General features: G+C 39.5%; 1 protein-coding gene across 3 annotated transcripts in view; it reads right to left on the reverse strand.

Annotated features, from left to right (window-relative positions):
* Positions 1 to 18,078, reverse strand: part of XPO1 (exportin 1) — a 34,656-nt gene that overhangs the window by 6,732 nt on the left and 9,846 nt on the right. For all 3 annotated transcript variants that reach the window (XM_056488186.1, XM_056488184.1, XM_056488185.1), the window contains 13 exons: positions 15,851 to 15,923; positions 8,426 to 8,487; positions 8,304 to 8,348; positions 8,035 to 8,216; positions 7,506 to 7,554; positions 7,294 to 7,413; positions 7,062 to 7,190; positions 6,321 to 6,479; positions 3,770 to 3,967; positions 3,083 to 3,221; positions 1,596 to 1,777; positions 627 to 783; positions 354 to 517 (listed from right to left, as the gene is read on the reverse strand). In XM_056488186.1, the coding sequence (XP_056344161.1) occupies positions 354 to 517; positions 627 to 783; positions 1,596 to 1,777; positions 3,083 to 3,221; positions 3,770 to 3,967; positions 6,321 to 6,479; positions 7,062 to 7,190; positions 7,294 to 7,413; positions 7,506 to 7,554; positions 8,035 to 8,216; positions 8,304 to 8,348; positions 8,426 to 8,487; positions 15,851 to 15,923 (1,659 nt within the window). The remainder of the gene's footprint in view (positions 1 to 353; positions 518 to 626; positions 784 to 1,595; positions 1,778 to 3,082; positions 3,222 to 3,769; positions 3,968 to 6,320; positions 6,480 to 7,061; positions 7,191 to 7,293; positions 7,414 to 7,505; positions 7,555 to 8,034; positions 8,217 to 8,303; positions 8,349 to 8,425; positions 8,488 to 15,850; positions 15,924 to 18,078) is intronic.

The raw sequence follows: 18,078 nt of genomic DNA on the forward strand, positions 1-18,078 counted from the left end.
TTTCCCTTTTTGGACTGTTCCTCACTCCCTCCTTCCCAAATGCAGGAGCTGTAGGTATATACTGTTTTAGTAGGATATTGCTCCTTCCCAAAGCAGAATCACCAAGTTACATGCAGTGTCTCCCTGAAGACATTGCAGAATTCAAAATTCCAACTAAATGCACTTTAATTCTGCTTCCAAACATTCCAACTGACATCTCAGCAATGCAAGTTTGATCATGGTATTCCTACCCAGATGCTGTCCCTAATAAAAACTAAACACAATTCAACCCTTGCAAAACACCCCTATAATTTAACAGGAAGGAACTGTGCAATAATCTTTAGGAATTAACCACAATCCCAAATGAAACCCACCTGTTGTGGCTGAAGGTCACAGATGATTGTGTTGATATTGTTCAGGATCTCATCAATAAATGGCATGACCTCTCCCACCTGAACCTGGACAAAGTGTCGGCGGCATTTTTGTGCTATTTTGATGAAGGTATCACAAGCCATGTCCTGGACACCATCGTGGGTTTCTAAGAGAAATCAAGGCAATTAGTGTTTTTTCCCCACCATGAATAGGCTTTTTTTTTTTTTTTTTTTTTTAATAATTAAAACAGCAAATATAAAAAAGCATATAATTACCATGCATAAATTCAAACAGCTTGTTGACTACTGTCTTCAAAAATTTCCAGTGAGCTCTCAAAAATCGTGGGTATTGACCTACTATGTACATTATATTTGATGCAATAATGGCTTTATTGTCCTTTCCTCGCTTTTGTTCACAGAGTCCCAGGAGATCCTACAACACAACAGATTCTTAGTTTCCTCTTCAAGTTTGTCTACTTCCATTTAAAGTATTAGAAGCATAACATTCTATAAGCAGCTATATTAAAGATGGTTGCCACAATCAAACTCAAAATCCAAATAAAGAAATAAAAACCCAAACAGGTGTGTTAAGATTGGGGCAATACAATCATTGAGGTTTCATCCAAACCCTGATCACTGTGTTTTAAACTAAGGAATCTCCATTTTAAATTATAACTAAGGATTCCTGCAGGGGGAGTCCAACAAGCCTTACAGTACTTAATACTGGCTGAGTAACTGATAGATAAAAATACAGACTCCACTTCAAACAGAATAAATTAAACTACATCTCCTGTATGACTTAAAACTAAATATTGTGTAAAAATCTTTGTATGACTTTTTAAAGTCTGTTCCTCTTGTGAATGTGTTATCCACATATTAACCAAACTTTGAGTTTGATCAATGAATATACAGATAGAGCAAAAGAGCAAGGTGTTAGGCTAGTTAGTTACAGTCATGGGTTACTCTTGCCACTCTGCTGTATTTCATTTCCCTTTCCATCTATTCTGCATCCCCAAAGAATACATTTCACCCTAAATTAAATTTTATCTGATGAAAAGGCTACTTGGATCAATGCACTGTTCATCGCTAACTTATTCATCACCCCTAAATTCAGGATGGAAGATTTCCCATTCATTTATTCTTATCCAAGGCAGCTTTCTAAGATCCCAGAGCAGTATTTGTGCAAGCTTGGTTTCTTCAGCATAAACTGAAGTGTGACCAAGCTGTTAGTTCTGCCCTCCATACCTTAATGACTGTAACCAGGAACCTCTTTTCATCTTCTTCGTGCATGGCACCGCTGATGGAGCCGATAGCCCAGCACAGGGTGTTCAGATTCTTCCACGACCACTCAGTTCCATTCACTTGATTGTGAAGCTTTTCAGTCATAATTCGTTCCGTGTCTGCATAATCCAGATGTGTGAGATAAACTGAAAGACATCAACGTGCAATGTTTGAAAGCAGCAGCTTGGGTCTCATCTTCATAAGCTGTTACATAAAAACCCACTGAAGTGCTTGGGTAAAAGTGTGTTCCCTTCCTGAAGTCACAACAGCATGGGATAATAACTGAGGCAGAAATTTGTTCAAATTATTTTCATGATGGATGATAAATTTTATTGAGAACTTCAGTTCTAAGGGATCTCAGCAAAACACCACCTGCAGGTGATGTGAAAAGTCTAAATCAATGCATGTCCCACGTGATACCAAGGCTAATTATTATCAAAAGGCATCTGCACTGATGGTCTGTAGGGAATATGGGATTGGCTGCCTATGGAGGACATTATACAGTGTGTAAGCCCACGCACTTTCTTCAGCTCTGCATTATACTGTCACCACATTTGCTGGTTGCAATAAACCACAATGAAAGTGGAGCTGGTGCTCCTGAACAGGTCTAGTGGAAGATTCAGGTATCACAACTCAGTCACTTGCATCAGCCCGTAATAGGATTAGTGCCTCCAATATAAAACCCTAAATCCCAGCAAGTCAAGAGCAATTTACAGCCAGGTTCAGAAATAGATTTTTACTGTACCACAGAACACAGCTTCCACCACATTCCCCCCCTTTTTTTTCCCTCCAAGTGAATCTTCTAGGTAATACAACATAAGCAATGAAGACCTGACCAGCATTTTCATATAAGTAATCTTTTATCTGGCAATACAACCCAGGCTCAGGACAGAGAGTAATTGTTTCATGAAACACAAACGATTTTCACATTTCACGTGCAAATGTATTAAAGCAATTAATTTAACGCTGGCTACACCTACATCCCAAGCAGAAAGGTGAGAATAAAAATACCCACATACACTTTGCATCTCACAAGCTTTCCAACACACACATTCCTACTGCATCAACCTGTTGCTGAACACTCAGTGCTCCCTTCTGCATTTGAGAAAATAAATGTAATATTGAATGTCTAATGTCCTGAATATCTGACAACTCTACTCCCTTTGCTCCCTCAAGTTACAATTAGGACTCTCAATACTTTTTTCCTGCCTCAAAAAACTCATTATCACTGCAATACCAAAGGACAAAAATTAAGTAGTGTATTACTACTGCATCAGGTTATAAAACACTACATGCCTCAAACAGGAAACATCAGAGCAGCCACTGCCTCCTCCCTTTCCAGTCTGTGTAGTACTCCTTTGCTGATAACCCTTTCACCCACACAATAACTCAGATCCTAAGAGACTGTAACAGTGATGCAGCTGCACACAAACTGCAGCCAGTTCACTTACCCAAGGTTTCTCTCATATTTTTGTACAGGTTTATGGAATCCGTATCCTTCATGAATTCCCGAACTACCTCCCCTTGATCATTTTCCACAACCAGGACTTCTTCAGGCTTGGCCATGCGGCTGACCATGAGCAATCGAACCTGGGGGAAGTGAGAACTCCATCAAACTGCAGCCCCAGCCCTCTCCCAGCTGCACAAGTGTCTCCAGAGCACTCTGCTCAGGCAGCCTCAGCCACAGAAAGGTTAAATCCAGCTATACAGAAATGTCAACTACAAGCCATTAAGGATAGAGCCTGCTGACTTCTCTCCTTCCAATGAACAAGCTCAGTACTTAAAGGAACCCCAAAATGTAGTATTTATACTTCCCAGAGGTTCAAAATGCTTGTGTCATATTAGGGGTCTTTTAAGGACCATTCTTCCCACACACAGGTTTTCCTCCAACTCTAACACCCTAGCCTTTCTGTTTACAGAAACTTTAATACAGATTTAATTTAAAATTAAGTGCCTTAAAGCTGAAACAGCACATTAATACTACTATATATTGGCATCATCTTAAAGTATTTTCACATTGATTACATAACTAGAGTTGAATCAACTATCAATTACCCTACGACAAGTTCTCTCATGTCACTCCTTACATGAAACAAAATCTCTGATTCACAAACAGAATCTCAATCTTTATTTATTACCTTGGACAAAACAGGCAAGTAAAGCTGTCTCCTTGGAGGAACATCGAAGTGTTGACTTCCTGAAAGCAGTGGAGAAGCTGACGTTGAGAACGGACTTTCCCTGTAGAGCTCAGCAGCTAAATGGTTCCAATATTCCAGACAAATCTTGAAAATTTCAGTTTCTTCAACTTCTGATACCAACAACATGTAATGAAGAGCCTGGAAAGAAGTGGTTTAAACACCCAATAAATGACTGTATCTGCAGATCAAACCACATTGCTTCAAGTTCAGTTATCCAAATCCTGACAAAATGCCAAATTAATCTCAGATTTTGGAACAAGAGGCATTAACATTGCAGTGACATTACTCACAGGTCAGAGTTGTGAGTGGCAGAGTAACTCAAAACCAAGGACTCTTGTCATGTATTGTTATTTTCAAAGTGTTTTTATTATTAAATCTGAAATAGCCTAAAGACATATTAGAAATGCCATCACCAAACCAGCCTATTTGTAAATTATCAAACCCACAGCCTCTGGAGCTTCTGGAAAGCAATTTCAGAACCTCAAAAAAAGCCTCACCAGCTGGTGTCAGTGATTGCTATTCTCAAGACTATTGATGCTACTTTGTTCTGGATCCTTTGACCCTGGAATGCTGCTCCTTTGCTTTCAGAGAAGGCATCTACCAGAACATTTTCAGCTTCTTTCCTGACAGAACAGCCAGAGCAGGCTGAGCAGGGAAAGCCACTGATGCAATTCTGACAAGCTGAGATATCAGCCAGAGGAATTAAAACTACACAGACAAACCTTTTTTGCTTAAGCTTATTATGCAGTCCCCAGTGAAAGGAATAAAAGCAATTGCCCATTAGAGAACAAACAGAATGAAATTATAAAATCTGAAGATATTTTCACAGCTTAGGCACTCCAACAACTCAGAGCCTTTTGAAAGGTAAAGATCTGATTCAGCATCTCCACCTACAGTGTCAAAAGAAGGACTCAGAATAGCCATACATTCATCTTTACACACCAACTTCTCTTGGTAATTTCACTTAAAATAACTGATGCAGATTCCTCTGCTACTCTAGAGATCCAGTGAATCCATGGATCAATTTCAGCAGACTTGCTACATCCAAAGAGCAGGAATTAACAGGTTAGAATGACACACCACTTTTTCAAGTAAACCTGTACTTAGGTTCTATTACACCAGAGCTTACAGAAGTTGAATGTGCAACCATTTTAGGCAGGCATAAAAACTTTTGTTAAACATTTCACCATTCAGTACAAGACTGAAAGTCTTCAGAATCCAATTCGGTAAATCTGTTTTATACAGGTTTTCCTAGCACAGCCTCAGTGTAAGTAGAAACTTGAGCCTTGAGCCATGCACTCCTGATTCCCAGTTATTTTGAAAGCTCACTACTTGCAAATTCAGGAATTGTTTGGAAATGTTACCAGCTGCTCTACTGAAAACAAGAAAGTGATACACCTGTCAGTCCATCTTCTAAATGAGCTACAATTTGATATTTGCAGCCAATTTTATTAATATGTGCCTCTTTTTTTTTTTTTTGGTAGAGGGCTGCCTCCAGAAGATATTGAGAGCACTAGATGGAACAGACTGAAATTCAGATGGGCACACTGGATTACAGCTAAACAACCTGCAAAATGTACTTTCCCCTCCCAATATACCCGGTCTCCAGGTTTAAAAACTGGGGTGGTGTTTTTCTCCCCCTGTTTCAGGGCAGTTCCTCAACCTTCAAACCTGCACAGGGCTTGATTCTACACAGAGAAAATGCTTCATCAAGGGAATATGGAACAACTTTCATTCCTTCAGAGTGGAGCAGTAGCAAAGAAGTCACTATAGAACTGTTGAAATCCCAGCAAAATTGTTATTCACAATTGAAACACAACTGAAAACTCTAATCTTGTGATCTACCCTCACTACAGAAATAAGCAGTACCCTCAGTGCTTCAGCCTTTCCAACCCTTCACTCTTATCTGAATCTCCAATATTTGCCACAATCCCAGAGGTTTTACTGGCACAGCCACTTGGCAGGGCTCTTCCACTGGCACACAGACTGTATTACAGAGAAAGCCTCCTCCTTGAGGACTATTTAAAGCTTTTCAGTTGGGAAATGGCAAACTAGGCAAGAAGCTCCATCAGGAAGAAGGAACTGGCCTACAGCATGTGCTGAACCCTAGAGAACAGCTCTGGATGCCCAGTGAAAACACAGACTGACGAAGTCATAGCAACACACCTTCTTTTCACATGAGAGCTAAACAGAAGCATGCAAACCATGGAAAAATAACATACTCATTTATTTTGAAGCACTATTTGACACATCCATGGAGGAACAATAAGAAGAGGGTGAGATAGAGTTAAGTTTTCAGACATTGCACTGGTAATAGATCACTGAGAACAGAATGCCATTGAAACATTACCTTTTGAGAGGGTTTTGTATTTGTGACTAGTTTTTTTTCTCTTACCTACTTTAAGTACAATGATCTAGAAATTCTATCACATCCTTTGAGTATGATAACACATCTGTTACATTTCTAGACCAGATAAACCAAGCTACTTACCTCCATTAGTGTTTCCCTCAGATTTAACCTTTTCTCTATAAGTAGACCATGCTCCTTGAGGAACGTGCAGAGGAACAAACTGAGATTCTGAATGAAGTTCTGTTCATCATCTTTTCCATTTGAGTATGCAAGTCGGATATTGGTATTTAAAGGAAGCATCTAACAAAGAGGAATCACCAAAAATTTCCCTTTTTATACAGAACAACTACTTCATATTAACAAGAATGTTGCTTTTTTTATGAAGAACCTTCCAAATGGACCAACATTGTCAAGAGAAGAAAAGACTGTTTAAAAAATCCCTAAGCCCATCCACTTATGATACAAATACACTGAGGAAAAAACTCATGTACCTGAATCTGAACTGCTCAGAGGGGAATCATCAAATTATATAAATTTGATGTATGGCTTTTAATGAGAAATGTTTCTATCTGTTCCAAAAATTTAAAAGAAACCTGCAGAAGTTAGGTCACTTTAGGTCTTGAGACACGTAGCTCACATTTACCCATGAGTCAGCCCAAGTGCTCAAAATATCTCTTAAATTAATCAAATCAATAGAGCAGAAATACAGCTGCAATAAAGTTAGGAAAAACACACTTGGCATCTTCTGATCAAGCCACAAACACCACCAAAGAACAACACTTTTCTATCAAGAGCTCTATAATGCACATAAACCTGTCAACTTTGTACAGAAATGCATTTTGTGATATGAAACTCAAAGGGAGATTTCTGAAAGGCTTTTACCTGTTTTAACTGCATCATGGTCAGTGTAAAAAGTGTTACAAACTGTTCTTCATACTGGCTTACACTGACACCTGCAATCTCTGTGAGGCACTTCAAAGAGACATTGCGAAACATGGGAACATTTAAGAACTGTTGAGGGGAAAAAAAAAATAAAGAGCATTACAGAAATGTTGTACAGCTTTTCTGCAACTTGTATTTAAACTTAAGAGCTATCATTTTTTTGCAAGAATACCTTGTATATTAGTGTGCTGATTAACTTGGTCTCAAATATATATCCCAGAGGAATCCAGTTCAGAAATCGTAGCAAGGTTTCCAAAGTTGCATGGACTAAGGGAGCATTTTGGGAGTTCTCCTGCAAATCACCATTTAGAGTTTATAACACTGTGACACTGTTAGGCACAAAGGGGGGAATTTTGGAGACATCATTAAAGAAATAGGACTTACCATCACAAACTGACACAGCTGAAATATCTGAGAGAATTCATTGCACATGCTGTAAAAAAAAAAAAAAAAAAAAAAAAAAAAATTAAAAACTAAGCATTTCCACGCTTCATAAATCAAAACGTCTATGCACATAGGACAGGTCCTTAAGATGTATGCCCATGGAGGCATTCAAAAGCCACCTGGCTTATCCCCATTTTCAGGGTAATAATGCATATTTGAAGTAGCTTGAAGCCTGTGCCTGCAATTCTAAGGAAAGACAATCAATCAGTGCTGAATGCTGTGCTAAAAGCACAGGAACCATCAGTCAACAGATGCTACTTGCAGCAAGGTACAAATCCCTGTGTGTACAGAATGAAGTTAGGGATCCCCTAGGAGTACTGCTTCAAAGAAAAATCAGTAATCCTCTTGGGCTCAGAAATGGAATCACACAGCTGTAGGTGTTTACACAAAGGCTCCAAGTGAGAGCAACTATTTAGCAGCAAGCACAAAAATCTACTCTGCTCATTAAGATTTAAACAGATACACTTGCCTGTCTTTTAAATGCTTGGCTTTTACTTGAGTGATCTGGCCACTGGAAAAATCAAACACCTCTTCACTCAGCAGTTTCAGGATGACCATGTTGTTCTGGCAGAGGCTCTCACTGGTCCTGCTGGCTCCCACAATATCACTGATGAACGTCGGCCAGTGCTTCGGCCACTCCTGTTTCAGGATCTGCAAAGGGAAGCGGCCACACGTGAGACACACGGCAAAGGCACAGACCTTTTAATGAGGTTGGACATGCTATGAATTCTGGCTTACCTGAACAAGAATCATATTCAGTTTCCCAATATACACTTTCTCTTTCTGGAAAAGAGAAGAGAAGAGTCAGGGTTTGCATAACACTCCCCTCCCTTGTCCTCCCCTGGGAATTCTTCACTTACTTCTACACACGTTGGGTCAGATGAGGTCTTGATAATTAGGCCAACAACGTATTTTTTAATACCTGCAGAAGAGGTAGGGATTTATTTTCAGCTATGGCAGATATCACAGATGTAGCAACAATTATTTCTGAATTCAGATGCTTCATGGTTTTAAACCTCTAAGGGGCCAGAGAAGCATGCATCAGTGAGCATCCTTCTGGTGTGCTACATGGGAAAAATACACCTGTATCAATCCTGACGGGATATTTTAGATGTACAAAATGGCTTTACAGCTAAGTATTTCAATAAAGCAAAAGACTAAGGATTGGAGTGTCCTTGCAGTAATAAGTACCAGATCAAAGTGAGCTCCAAGAATAAACAGAACTTCCTAAGTGTGACTGGTTTTAATGCCAGGTTTGCTAAAGTGCACAGAAAGCTTTGATCACCTGCACTGCATGCAGAAGTTTAGAGATGCTCCACAGTCTACTTAGGTGATCCACTTTAAACAAAGGAATTCTTGAGCACAGCATTTCAAAGTTAAACACTGTGCCAGAGCTTAGCAAAGCTCTCCCTGTGAATCTTACAAGAACAGAACTCAAAACTTCATTCACTAACACAGCACAAGTTGATTGTTAACCACTGGGCTTTTCTAGCACATATGGATCCTGTGAGGCAACAAACTCAGTAAATTCTGCTTTACTGCCTTTTCTTTTTTTCTCTTACATAGGCAACTGGCCAATCAGGGGGACACAGTGTATTAAAACTGTTCATTTTCTTGTGTTTCTTCTACAAATGCTTTTAAATTATTTTAGAGTTTTCAACTCCACCGTAAAACCAGAAAATCCCCAACCACCATGGAGAAGCTACACCGCCCAAAGTTCCATTTTGCCACCTAACCCTCATCTCATTCCTAATTACTAAATCCATGGAAACAAAGCCTTTCCAAGTGACAATATCCACTCTGCACAAAACCAGGGAAATGCATTGACGGAGGGCCTGGAGTCACGACCCAGGTGAACACTGCAGGAGTTCAGCTCTGACACCGCGCTTCACACCGGGCAAGTGTTTGCTTGTCACAAGGAAGTCTGAGAATTGGTGGATGCTTTGCTACTCAAATTCATCAACCCAAAAATCTCATTTCAATCATTCTTCAACTAGACAAGTCAGCTGGCTCACGCAGACAACATGCACATATTGAAGACCTGAGAAGTTGTCACTGTAAGGAGAAAAATGTCTCCTGTTGAAGACATAATCCACAGCCTCTGCTCTAAGTTTTGAAACTTCTCTAAGACTTGACCAAATTTAGTAGGTTGTTTTTTCATCTCAGGCTTGAGCAAGAGGATTAAAAGGGACAATTTATTAATTGTATCCTCATGAAATCTGGAAAAACTAGATCCAGACTTTGAGCCATTAGATATACACACTAGACAGGAGCTGTTCTACAGGTAGTTCCAACTGCAAGTGGAACTATTCATCATCATCAACTGGGATCAATCCCATTGCTCCAGGAGAACGGTCATTAATGAAGTATCACTCTCAGGCACTGGGTAAGAGTTATTACCAAGTGCTGGTCTGACATCATAGGCCTGGCCTGATGTTTTAAATCTAAAACACACTCTTTGCTGAAGCATTACAGCAATTCACAAATGAGATATGAAAGCCCCCAAAATAGTATGGAAATAGGTTTGCAGAGCCAAAAACTAAACTATTATAACCATCTGCCAAATCACTAAGGGAAGCCTACTGTTGCAACTCTTTGCATTTCAAAAAGGAATTAAAAAGCTAATATTGCTCCTAGAGTTCCAACTGCAAATCCATGGTATTTTCCATCTTACTGCATCAATGGCATTGTGCTATTCAGCAACAACTTGAATTTTGTGCTGCCATCGATCTGGCCTTGAGACCAGCAGAGGAGAACAACTGCTCTGCTCCACAGATTCTACATTTTAAAAAATTCAAATAGAAGTAAAAATGGTGACCACAGTTGAAAAAACAACCTAAAAACTTTGCTCCTTTTCACACACCACACTGCAGGCTCCTGAGATTGTCCATCCAGTGAACAAAGTGATTCTTAATCCCCTAAAAGCAGCAGCTATCCAATTCTCTAATGCTCTTTTTGGCTCAGATGTAATTTTCTACTTTTTTAACTTCAAGTGTTATGGTTTCTGCTCCATATTTAATAGCTCATTTATTTATCATTCCATAGGAAAGATAATTTTCAGCAGAACAAATGTATGTCAAATTTGTATTCTGACAAAAATCAACCCAAAGGCTCATTACCATTTTTCAGCAGAACACATCCAAGAAACTGTTCAGGGGTAGCAATCCATGGGATAAGCTAAAGCACCGTGTTTGGGGAACTTTAAAGAAGTGTTATGGTAAAAAGGAAAGCACAGGACATGGACAAGCCCCAAAACCACTGGCTAGAAGGTCTCCTTCCACCACAGAAGCAGCTGAACAAGTCTTGAAGGGGCCAACACCACAACTGCCAAGTCCAGGCCCTCCACTGAGCCAAGCAGGAAGAGACAGACAGTGCAGGAAAACAGACCTTCCAATAAATAAAACAAAAGCCATACCAACCACAACACCCAGGACACATAAAATGTTCTTCAGAGATTATGTGACCTTGCAACTGTACTGATCTCAGGACAACCAAAGGGAACAGACCCTGCTCAAGGGCCTGGACCAGCCCCACAGCTGGGATTTTCTGGAAAGCAAAGCCCAAGAAGTACTTTTGTCCAAAGTACCATAAAAGGGATGACAGAGCAAGGGCATGAATTTGAGGCCTTTCAGAACATTCCTGGATGTCAATTAGATACTGTCATCCTTCTGTGAAAGCTGCTCCTCGACAGAGAGGCAAACATCCAGTACATCTGAAACACTTCCTGGAGGGAAAGTTGTTATCCCAAGTGACCCAAGCTCAGAGTGGAACTGGGACACGAGGAACGTCACGTTATCCAACATGAGTAATTTCTGCAGCCTGAACTTGAGGAAATATCCTACTGTTTAACCTTTGGATGTGCTCTAGGAAGCCATTAGCTCTCCTGCACACTCTGTACCCTGAGCACAGAGCTCCTGTCACAGCCTGGTACAGCAGGTAAATAACCATGGACACAATCAGCAAACACACACCTGCAACAAACCCACTTCTTGTCCTCCAGGCACACAACCACAGCCTTCAGTGCAATCACAGAGCAAAAAGCATTTAACAAGTGCCAAGAATTATTCTAGCTGGTACTGCAGATGCAAGATTACTCTAATTTACTAAGATTAGTAAAGTCTCTGCTTGTATTAAAGAATAATAGGCACAAATGAGTCAGGTGGGCAATGTAACTCAGCAAATTAACATTATTTTGCAATCAGAATTGGAATTTCAAATGCTAAAGCTGAGCTGTCCCCTCTGGGGATGTTTCTATGCACACACACTTACACTGAACTGTTTAGTCCCAAAATGTAGTCAAAGTATCACTTTCTTTTTAGTGTTAAGAAACAATGCTTTCCCATACAGTCCCACTATCATCTTTACTCCTTAGTGGTGAACTGAATCAGTCCATAATCTATTAGCTTCTCAACAGAAACTTCATGAAAACTCGGAAAAAAAGCAGAGTTTGTCTTCACATACACACATACACACACACACACACACACACACACACACACACACACACACACAGTGCCATGTAGCTAATTTCCTCTTCATTACAGGGAGCCAAAGAAACTTCCTCATGAAGCAGGCCAGGAATTTCCATTAAAATATCTCACTGCTGCACAGAAAAACTCACTGCTGCACAGAAAAATCCACTGCATCAAAAGCTTTCCACTCAACTGCAGGACCTTCCTGGAAAACATGGAACTGCATCTCTGAACACTTCACTTTTTCATTTCAGAATGAGAAAAGTTGTACAATCAATTTGTGCTTCATAATGAAGAAGTGCTTTATCCATCCCAGCTCCAAACTCTCCAGACAAGCTTGCCTTGTTCAGGGGAACAGTATTTCATTTCACAATGCAGGATTAATGAAACGTATCACTGCACTGAAGAGCAAAAAGCCTTTCTTTTCAGGCAGGTTTTCACACTGCCAGAGAAAATCCTTTTGAGACCACATCACTTTAATCAAATGCCATCCTTTCTGAGTGTTATTAAACAATCAGCTCTACAGGATATGGGAGTTTAAAGCAATTTAGTATCACACCTCAATAAAGCAAGAACTCCAACTTGAGAATGAGGCACAATACCCTGGCCATCAGCCAGGTTCAGCACTGCCTGGGATGTTCTGGAACACATCACCCGCCCAGCCAGGCCTCAATGAAAACCACATGACATCATTTGTGTACGTGGAAGAGCCATTCCAAGCACCCTCCTGAGGACTGAATAAATAAACCACCCAGAGCAAGGCTAACCATTGCTGGGGGCTATGACCAAACATGTCTCAAGGCTGAACACGCAGGGCAGGTGTCTGATTTAACTCAATTTTACCCCTTCTGTGCCCCAAACTCCACTTTTGTCTACAGAAACTGGCGCCCATTGCTAACTCCAAAAGCAAACCAAAAATCAAGAAAAACAAAAAGCCATCATGTCAGTATTTTAGATCTGTAAATTGACTGGGTTTGTCCAATTCTTGTCCCAGAATCATGGAAAGATAAAAATGAACTCCTCAAAAGTGCTCATAAACACCACTTGAGGAACAGAAAGCTGATTTACTAAAGTCAAAAGACAGCAGGGCCAGAAAAGCTCAAACCCAAAAGCTATTTTAAAACAAAAAAAAAAAAAAAACAAAAAAAAAAAACAACAACAAAAAAAACCCCCAAAAAAACCCCACAAAAATCAACAACTTAAGAATAGAACTTCAAGTCTAAAGCCACCTGAAGAAAACATTTTCTTCTCTGCATTTGAAATTCAAGGCTGGGGGCTGAAACCCCTCAATATACAGACAGAAGAAGCAACAAACCTCTGGCTAACCTCATAGCCCAAAAGTCATTCTGATATACAACCTCTTAAAAATAAAAAAAAACTAAAGAAAAGTTACAGTTCATGCTGTGTAATTAACATTGCTTTATTTCTCCCAACAAGTTTCAGGAAAGCAGTTTCAAAAACTTTTGTTATTCACTGACCATTTAATTGAGATTTGTTCTTGACTTTAACTCTTAAGCATTGCTGTTGCTAGCAAGGGGGAACAGTGTTTTTCTCATAAATGCATTTAGTTTTCCTCTTAACCAATAGTAAAATCTGTCAGCTGTATTTACTACACAAACCAACCAGACATGTTTTATAAACTATGATACAAGGTAAAACTCATTTGAAACCTGCATGATTTGCTTTGTCACTAAGCATTCCATTTCAGTTTCCTGCACACACATTCCACCAGTTACACTTTAAGCAGGAAAATCCTGTCAACCAAAGAATGGCTGGAGTCAAGGAAATCTCAATTTAACCAGTCTTGCTATCTTCCAGGTAATCAAGCCACCTGAATGAGCTCTGGAGCAGCTCTTTTGTACCAGCCAGTATCATCAGCCAAACAAAAAAAATTTTAAAAACAACTACTACAGACCAGATCAAACTGGATTAGAGATAAAAAAGATTCTCCCTCCTACACCACTGAGGCCAAGCTGGATAAAATGCCATGGTACAGCAAATATATTTGGTTCCCCTTGTACCCCACAAGTAAAAGCGAGCTAACCCAGTTTTCCTAGAACACGACAAAAGCCAATTTCACAATTTTAGTTTCCCTCTGTCAAAGGGAAAATGTTTTAAAAGCTGAACAAACAACACACTTTTGTTAGTATAAAGGATTTTTTTATTTCCTCTGGAGTTTTCATAGCATGTAAGTCAGGAAAAGTAAGAATAGAATACCTCATGATGGTTACACAACTACAGACAGTAACTTTATTTTGCCTTGTAACATATGGAGCTATTGCATCTTCTTAGATGGGAGGAACCACTCCAAGAGCACTGTCACTGTTAAGAGATAAAATGACCCAAAGCCAACCTCATCTCATCCTAGCACCACTGTTCCTCAGGTCACCTGTGCATTAAGAGCATGTATTTTAAGACTCTGAATTCCTGAATTACATCCTGGATTTGGCACTTGGTCAGTTCCAAATTATCAAGTTAGGTCCATTCCTGTGACATCTGTTCCACATCTCTCTTCACCAGTGGGTGATGCTCCTAACTCCTTTTCCTCCTGCTCTGCTCCCACAGCCAAAAACTTTAGGACAACAACTTCAAAATGCTGAAACTAAATGCTCATAAAGAAGGATGAAACAAACTATGACTGAGCTGAGATACTCCAAGAATTAAAAGCACAAAGAATAGTTAACTTTAGCTAACTAAGGTGTTCTTTCAATTTCTCAAAAGGGCATAGCTGTATCTGAGCTTCAGCTGAAGCTGTTCTCTAGAAACCTCCAACAGCAGAATGAATGGAAACTTCACTTTCAGTTTTGCTTTCAGAGACAGCTACCCTTTGCCAACCTGCAGTTGGAAGGGATGGGAGAAAGGTGAGAAGAGGAATAAACACAAAACTGTAAAACTCTCTCTCTATGCATTTGTTTTCATCAACACATAAATTCCAAAACCTAAGCTCTGGCAGTAAAAATTTTAAGCATGTCTCAGCATGGTTAGTAAAAGCTCACAGCAGAACACTGAAATTTCTAACTTTTAATTAGTTCCAAGATCAGGCTTTAATAAAAAGCAGAATATAGAACAATGACACCATCTAATGTCAATAATTTAAAGTGGTTGCACTTCATGTTTTGAAGTCCAAGTTGTAATGACCTGACAAGCAGCCATGTGAAAAGCCCAAACCCTGTAACCACAGGGGTACCTCCATGTACAGCAGCCAAGCTCTACAAGTCAGCAACACAGCTTGCTACCGGGTAAGGGAAAACCCATAAATTAAACACAGAATTTATTTAAACTCTTCCAGCTTCCTTGCATTGATGGGAGAGTGGGGCTTACCCTACACTGCACCAATTACAGCAATCATGAATTAAACCAAACTGCACAGCACCTCCCTGCCCAACAGAATAAGTGACCATCAATAGGTAAGGAATTCTATTTACTTAGTGTTTCTATTTTAAAATCATTGTAACTGCTTACAAACCTTCACAAGGTAACAAGTGGGCCACAAAGTCTGCTTGGGGCTGAACACACAGCTCTGAGAGGGCAAAGAAAATAAAACCTTCTGCGCCAAGTACAGAGAATAAAAATATCTACCTCAATGCCAGGGGCTCACCTCAGATGTTTCAAAACCTATCAGTCACACCTTTTCCACAAATGTACAGAATTTCAGCTACTCACAAACCCACTGAGGCCACTATCACAAAAGTGAAAGATGTGGTTTCAGCATTGAAGATAACTAACACATGATAGAAAGGTACTTACAGATTGGCAGTCTAAATCTCAGTTAATACACAAAGTTATGAGGAAAAGACAAAACTCCCTCCCTACCTTCACACTGGTTCCTTGGAAGAATCTTCCATCTTGTTTTTATCACATTTTCCAAGATTTGCAGTCCATAATACTGAAATTGGAGAAGAACAAAATGTGAGTACATTACTGTAGGACTAACTACCTTGCAGGACTCTCATTCAATCAGACATTCACACTTAACATCTAAGACTTCAAGATTATTAAACTAACAATTTTATTCAATATATGTCTATTCACCCATTTACTGAGGTTTCATGCATGGTATTTTCTTGTTTTATTCTTGGCTATACTAAGTCCTGCTGTTTGATCATGCTCACACCAGGAGGGGGAAAAAAAACAATAATGAAAAGCCCTCTGGCAGACAATTTTTGGCTATCTTGAAAAGCAGCAGCCAGATATGAATTTCTATCATAAATGACTGCTTCTAAGTTTGAGTATCAACACAACCAGGCTCCTAAAATATTTAGCAGCTTGGATGGTGTCTCAAGGTTCCTACTGTTCCTCTAAGAGCTGGAAAAAAAAAATCTTGTCTCAGCATCACATGTCCTGACACTGGCACTTTCTAGAGAAAGTATTTCCCAAACTTCACTGGTGTGTTACTTTAGGAACAGCAAGACAACCCACAGGTTTATTTAATTTCAATCCCCACCCCAATATGGCAGCTATTTCTACTATTTAAAGATGAACTTTTGTGCTCAGTCAAAGAACAATAAAAATGTGAATAAGCTCTTGGAAATCATTTTACCTTTCAGGAATTCCTTCCTATGTTCTTACCCGAAACCATTAGGGTTGCAAATGGCCATTCCCTCTGCCCATTTCTCCCTACTGCCAACTCACAGTAACAGGGAAAGAAGATTGTCATGGTACAACCAAAGAACTTGAGTATTTAAAACCCCATTAGCATGAATAGACAGGAGAGAAAAGGGGATGAGGAGTTTTGCATTTACTTTATCTACAGTGGATTAGGAAGAAAAAAAATAAAAAAAATAAAAAAAATCAATGCCTGAAAGGTAAAGTCAAGTTTTCACAGTTCCAAGTTTGGCTGAGAATAAGAGTTCCTCTTTAAAATGGTTAGTTGTTACACAAAGTAGGATCATTAGCATTTCAACCACAGGGATCATAGAGGCTTCAATTTAATTAAAAAAACCACAATGTAGATTGTCCCAAGCTACATTGTATTAAAAGAGCATTTTTGCTGTTCTCATCTTAACATAACCTACACTCCCTTTGCTTCTCTATCTGATCCCAGTTCCCAGGGGTTTTTGGGTGCACATCCTGCATCTGTAATGTAAAATGTTCTGTCCCCCTCCAGAATTTTGGGCACTAAGAAAAATTATGAATTACAGAAAGTTGGCAGGATATTTTTATTTCCTCCATGGTCAGCAGCAAAAGCTTAGCAACTAGAATCTAACCTGTAAATTGATTTAATTACATGACATAAAAGCTAAAAGAAATCAAGAGAATTTTCATGAAGGAAAACGTGCAAAAACATTCTTAAGCAAAACACTTCACAGGAATTGATTTCAGCCACTGCTATAAATTTACAGACACCATCTGCAACTGACCCAGGCTCATGGTACAAAACATACTTACAAAAGCTCCTAACAATGTTGACAATATGAATATTTACATCAGACAGTGCTAACTTCCCTGAAGCACATCTAAACTCTAGTGGAATTTCTATGTTCTACAGGCAGACACATGAATTTTTCAGCTATCAACTAGAAATGTTCATTTTCTCCCAACTTTTTTCCACAACTGAACTCATTTAACTTTTACACCAGAATGGCAAGTCGAGTTTCACTTTAAATAAACACTAGATGACCAAATAAAACTTAAATGAAAAACCTAACAACAGACTAAGGACAGACCGCGTCTTCTTGGGTTTTTCCCTCACTGAGAACTTCCTGAAGTCAAAGAAAAGGACAGGCTTCTCTAGCAATCTGCCACACCTATCTCTCATTACCTGTTCAAACATCTCATTGGGGCTCATGGACCTTAAGCTGCTCATGCTGCAAAGGTTTCTACTCATTCTTTTGTGACTTCTGTTCTACCCTCTGCAGTGTCTTGTTCACTTCTTCCCCAGTCCTAAAAATACTTTTCCCCTAAATACTAAAAATCCTTTTCTCTAAGGCACACTCCCATGTGACAGTGAGCAGCATCATCAGTAAATTCACTATACACAACAACCCTCACCTGCATACCCTTCTTGCCACACCACACTGGAAGGGCTCCATCAGCCCCAA

Source organism: Oenanthe melanoleuca, chromosome 3, assembly GCF_029582105.1.
Source record: "Oenanthe melanoleuca isolate GR-GAL-2019-014 chromosome 3, OMel1.0, whole genome shotgun sequence".
NCBI lineage: Eukaryota > Metazoa > Chordata > Aves > Passeriformes > Muscicapidae > Oenanthe > Oenanthe melanoleuca.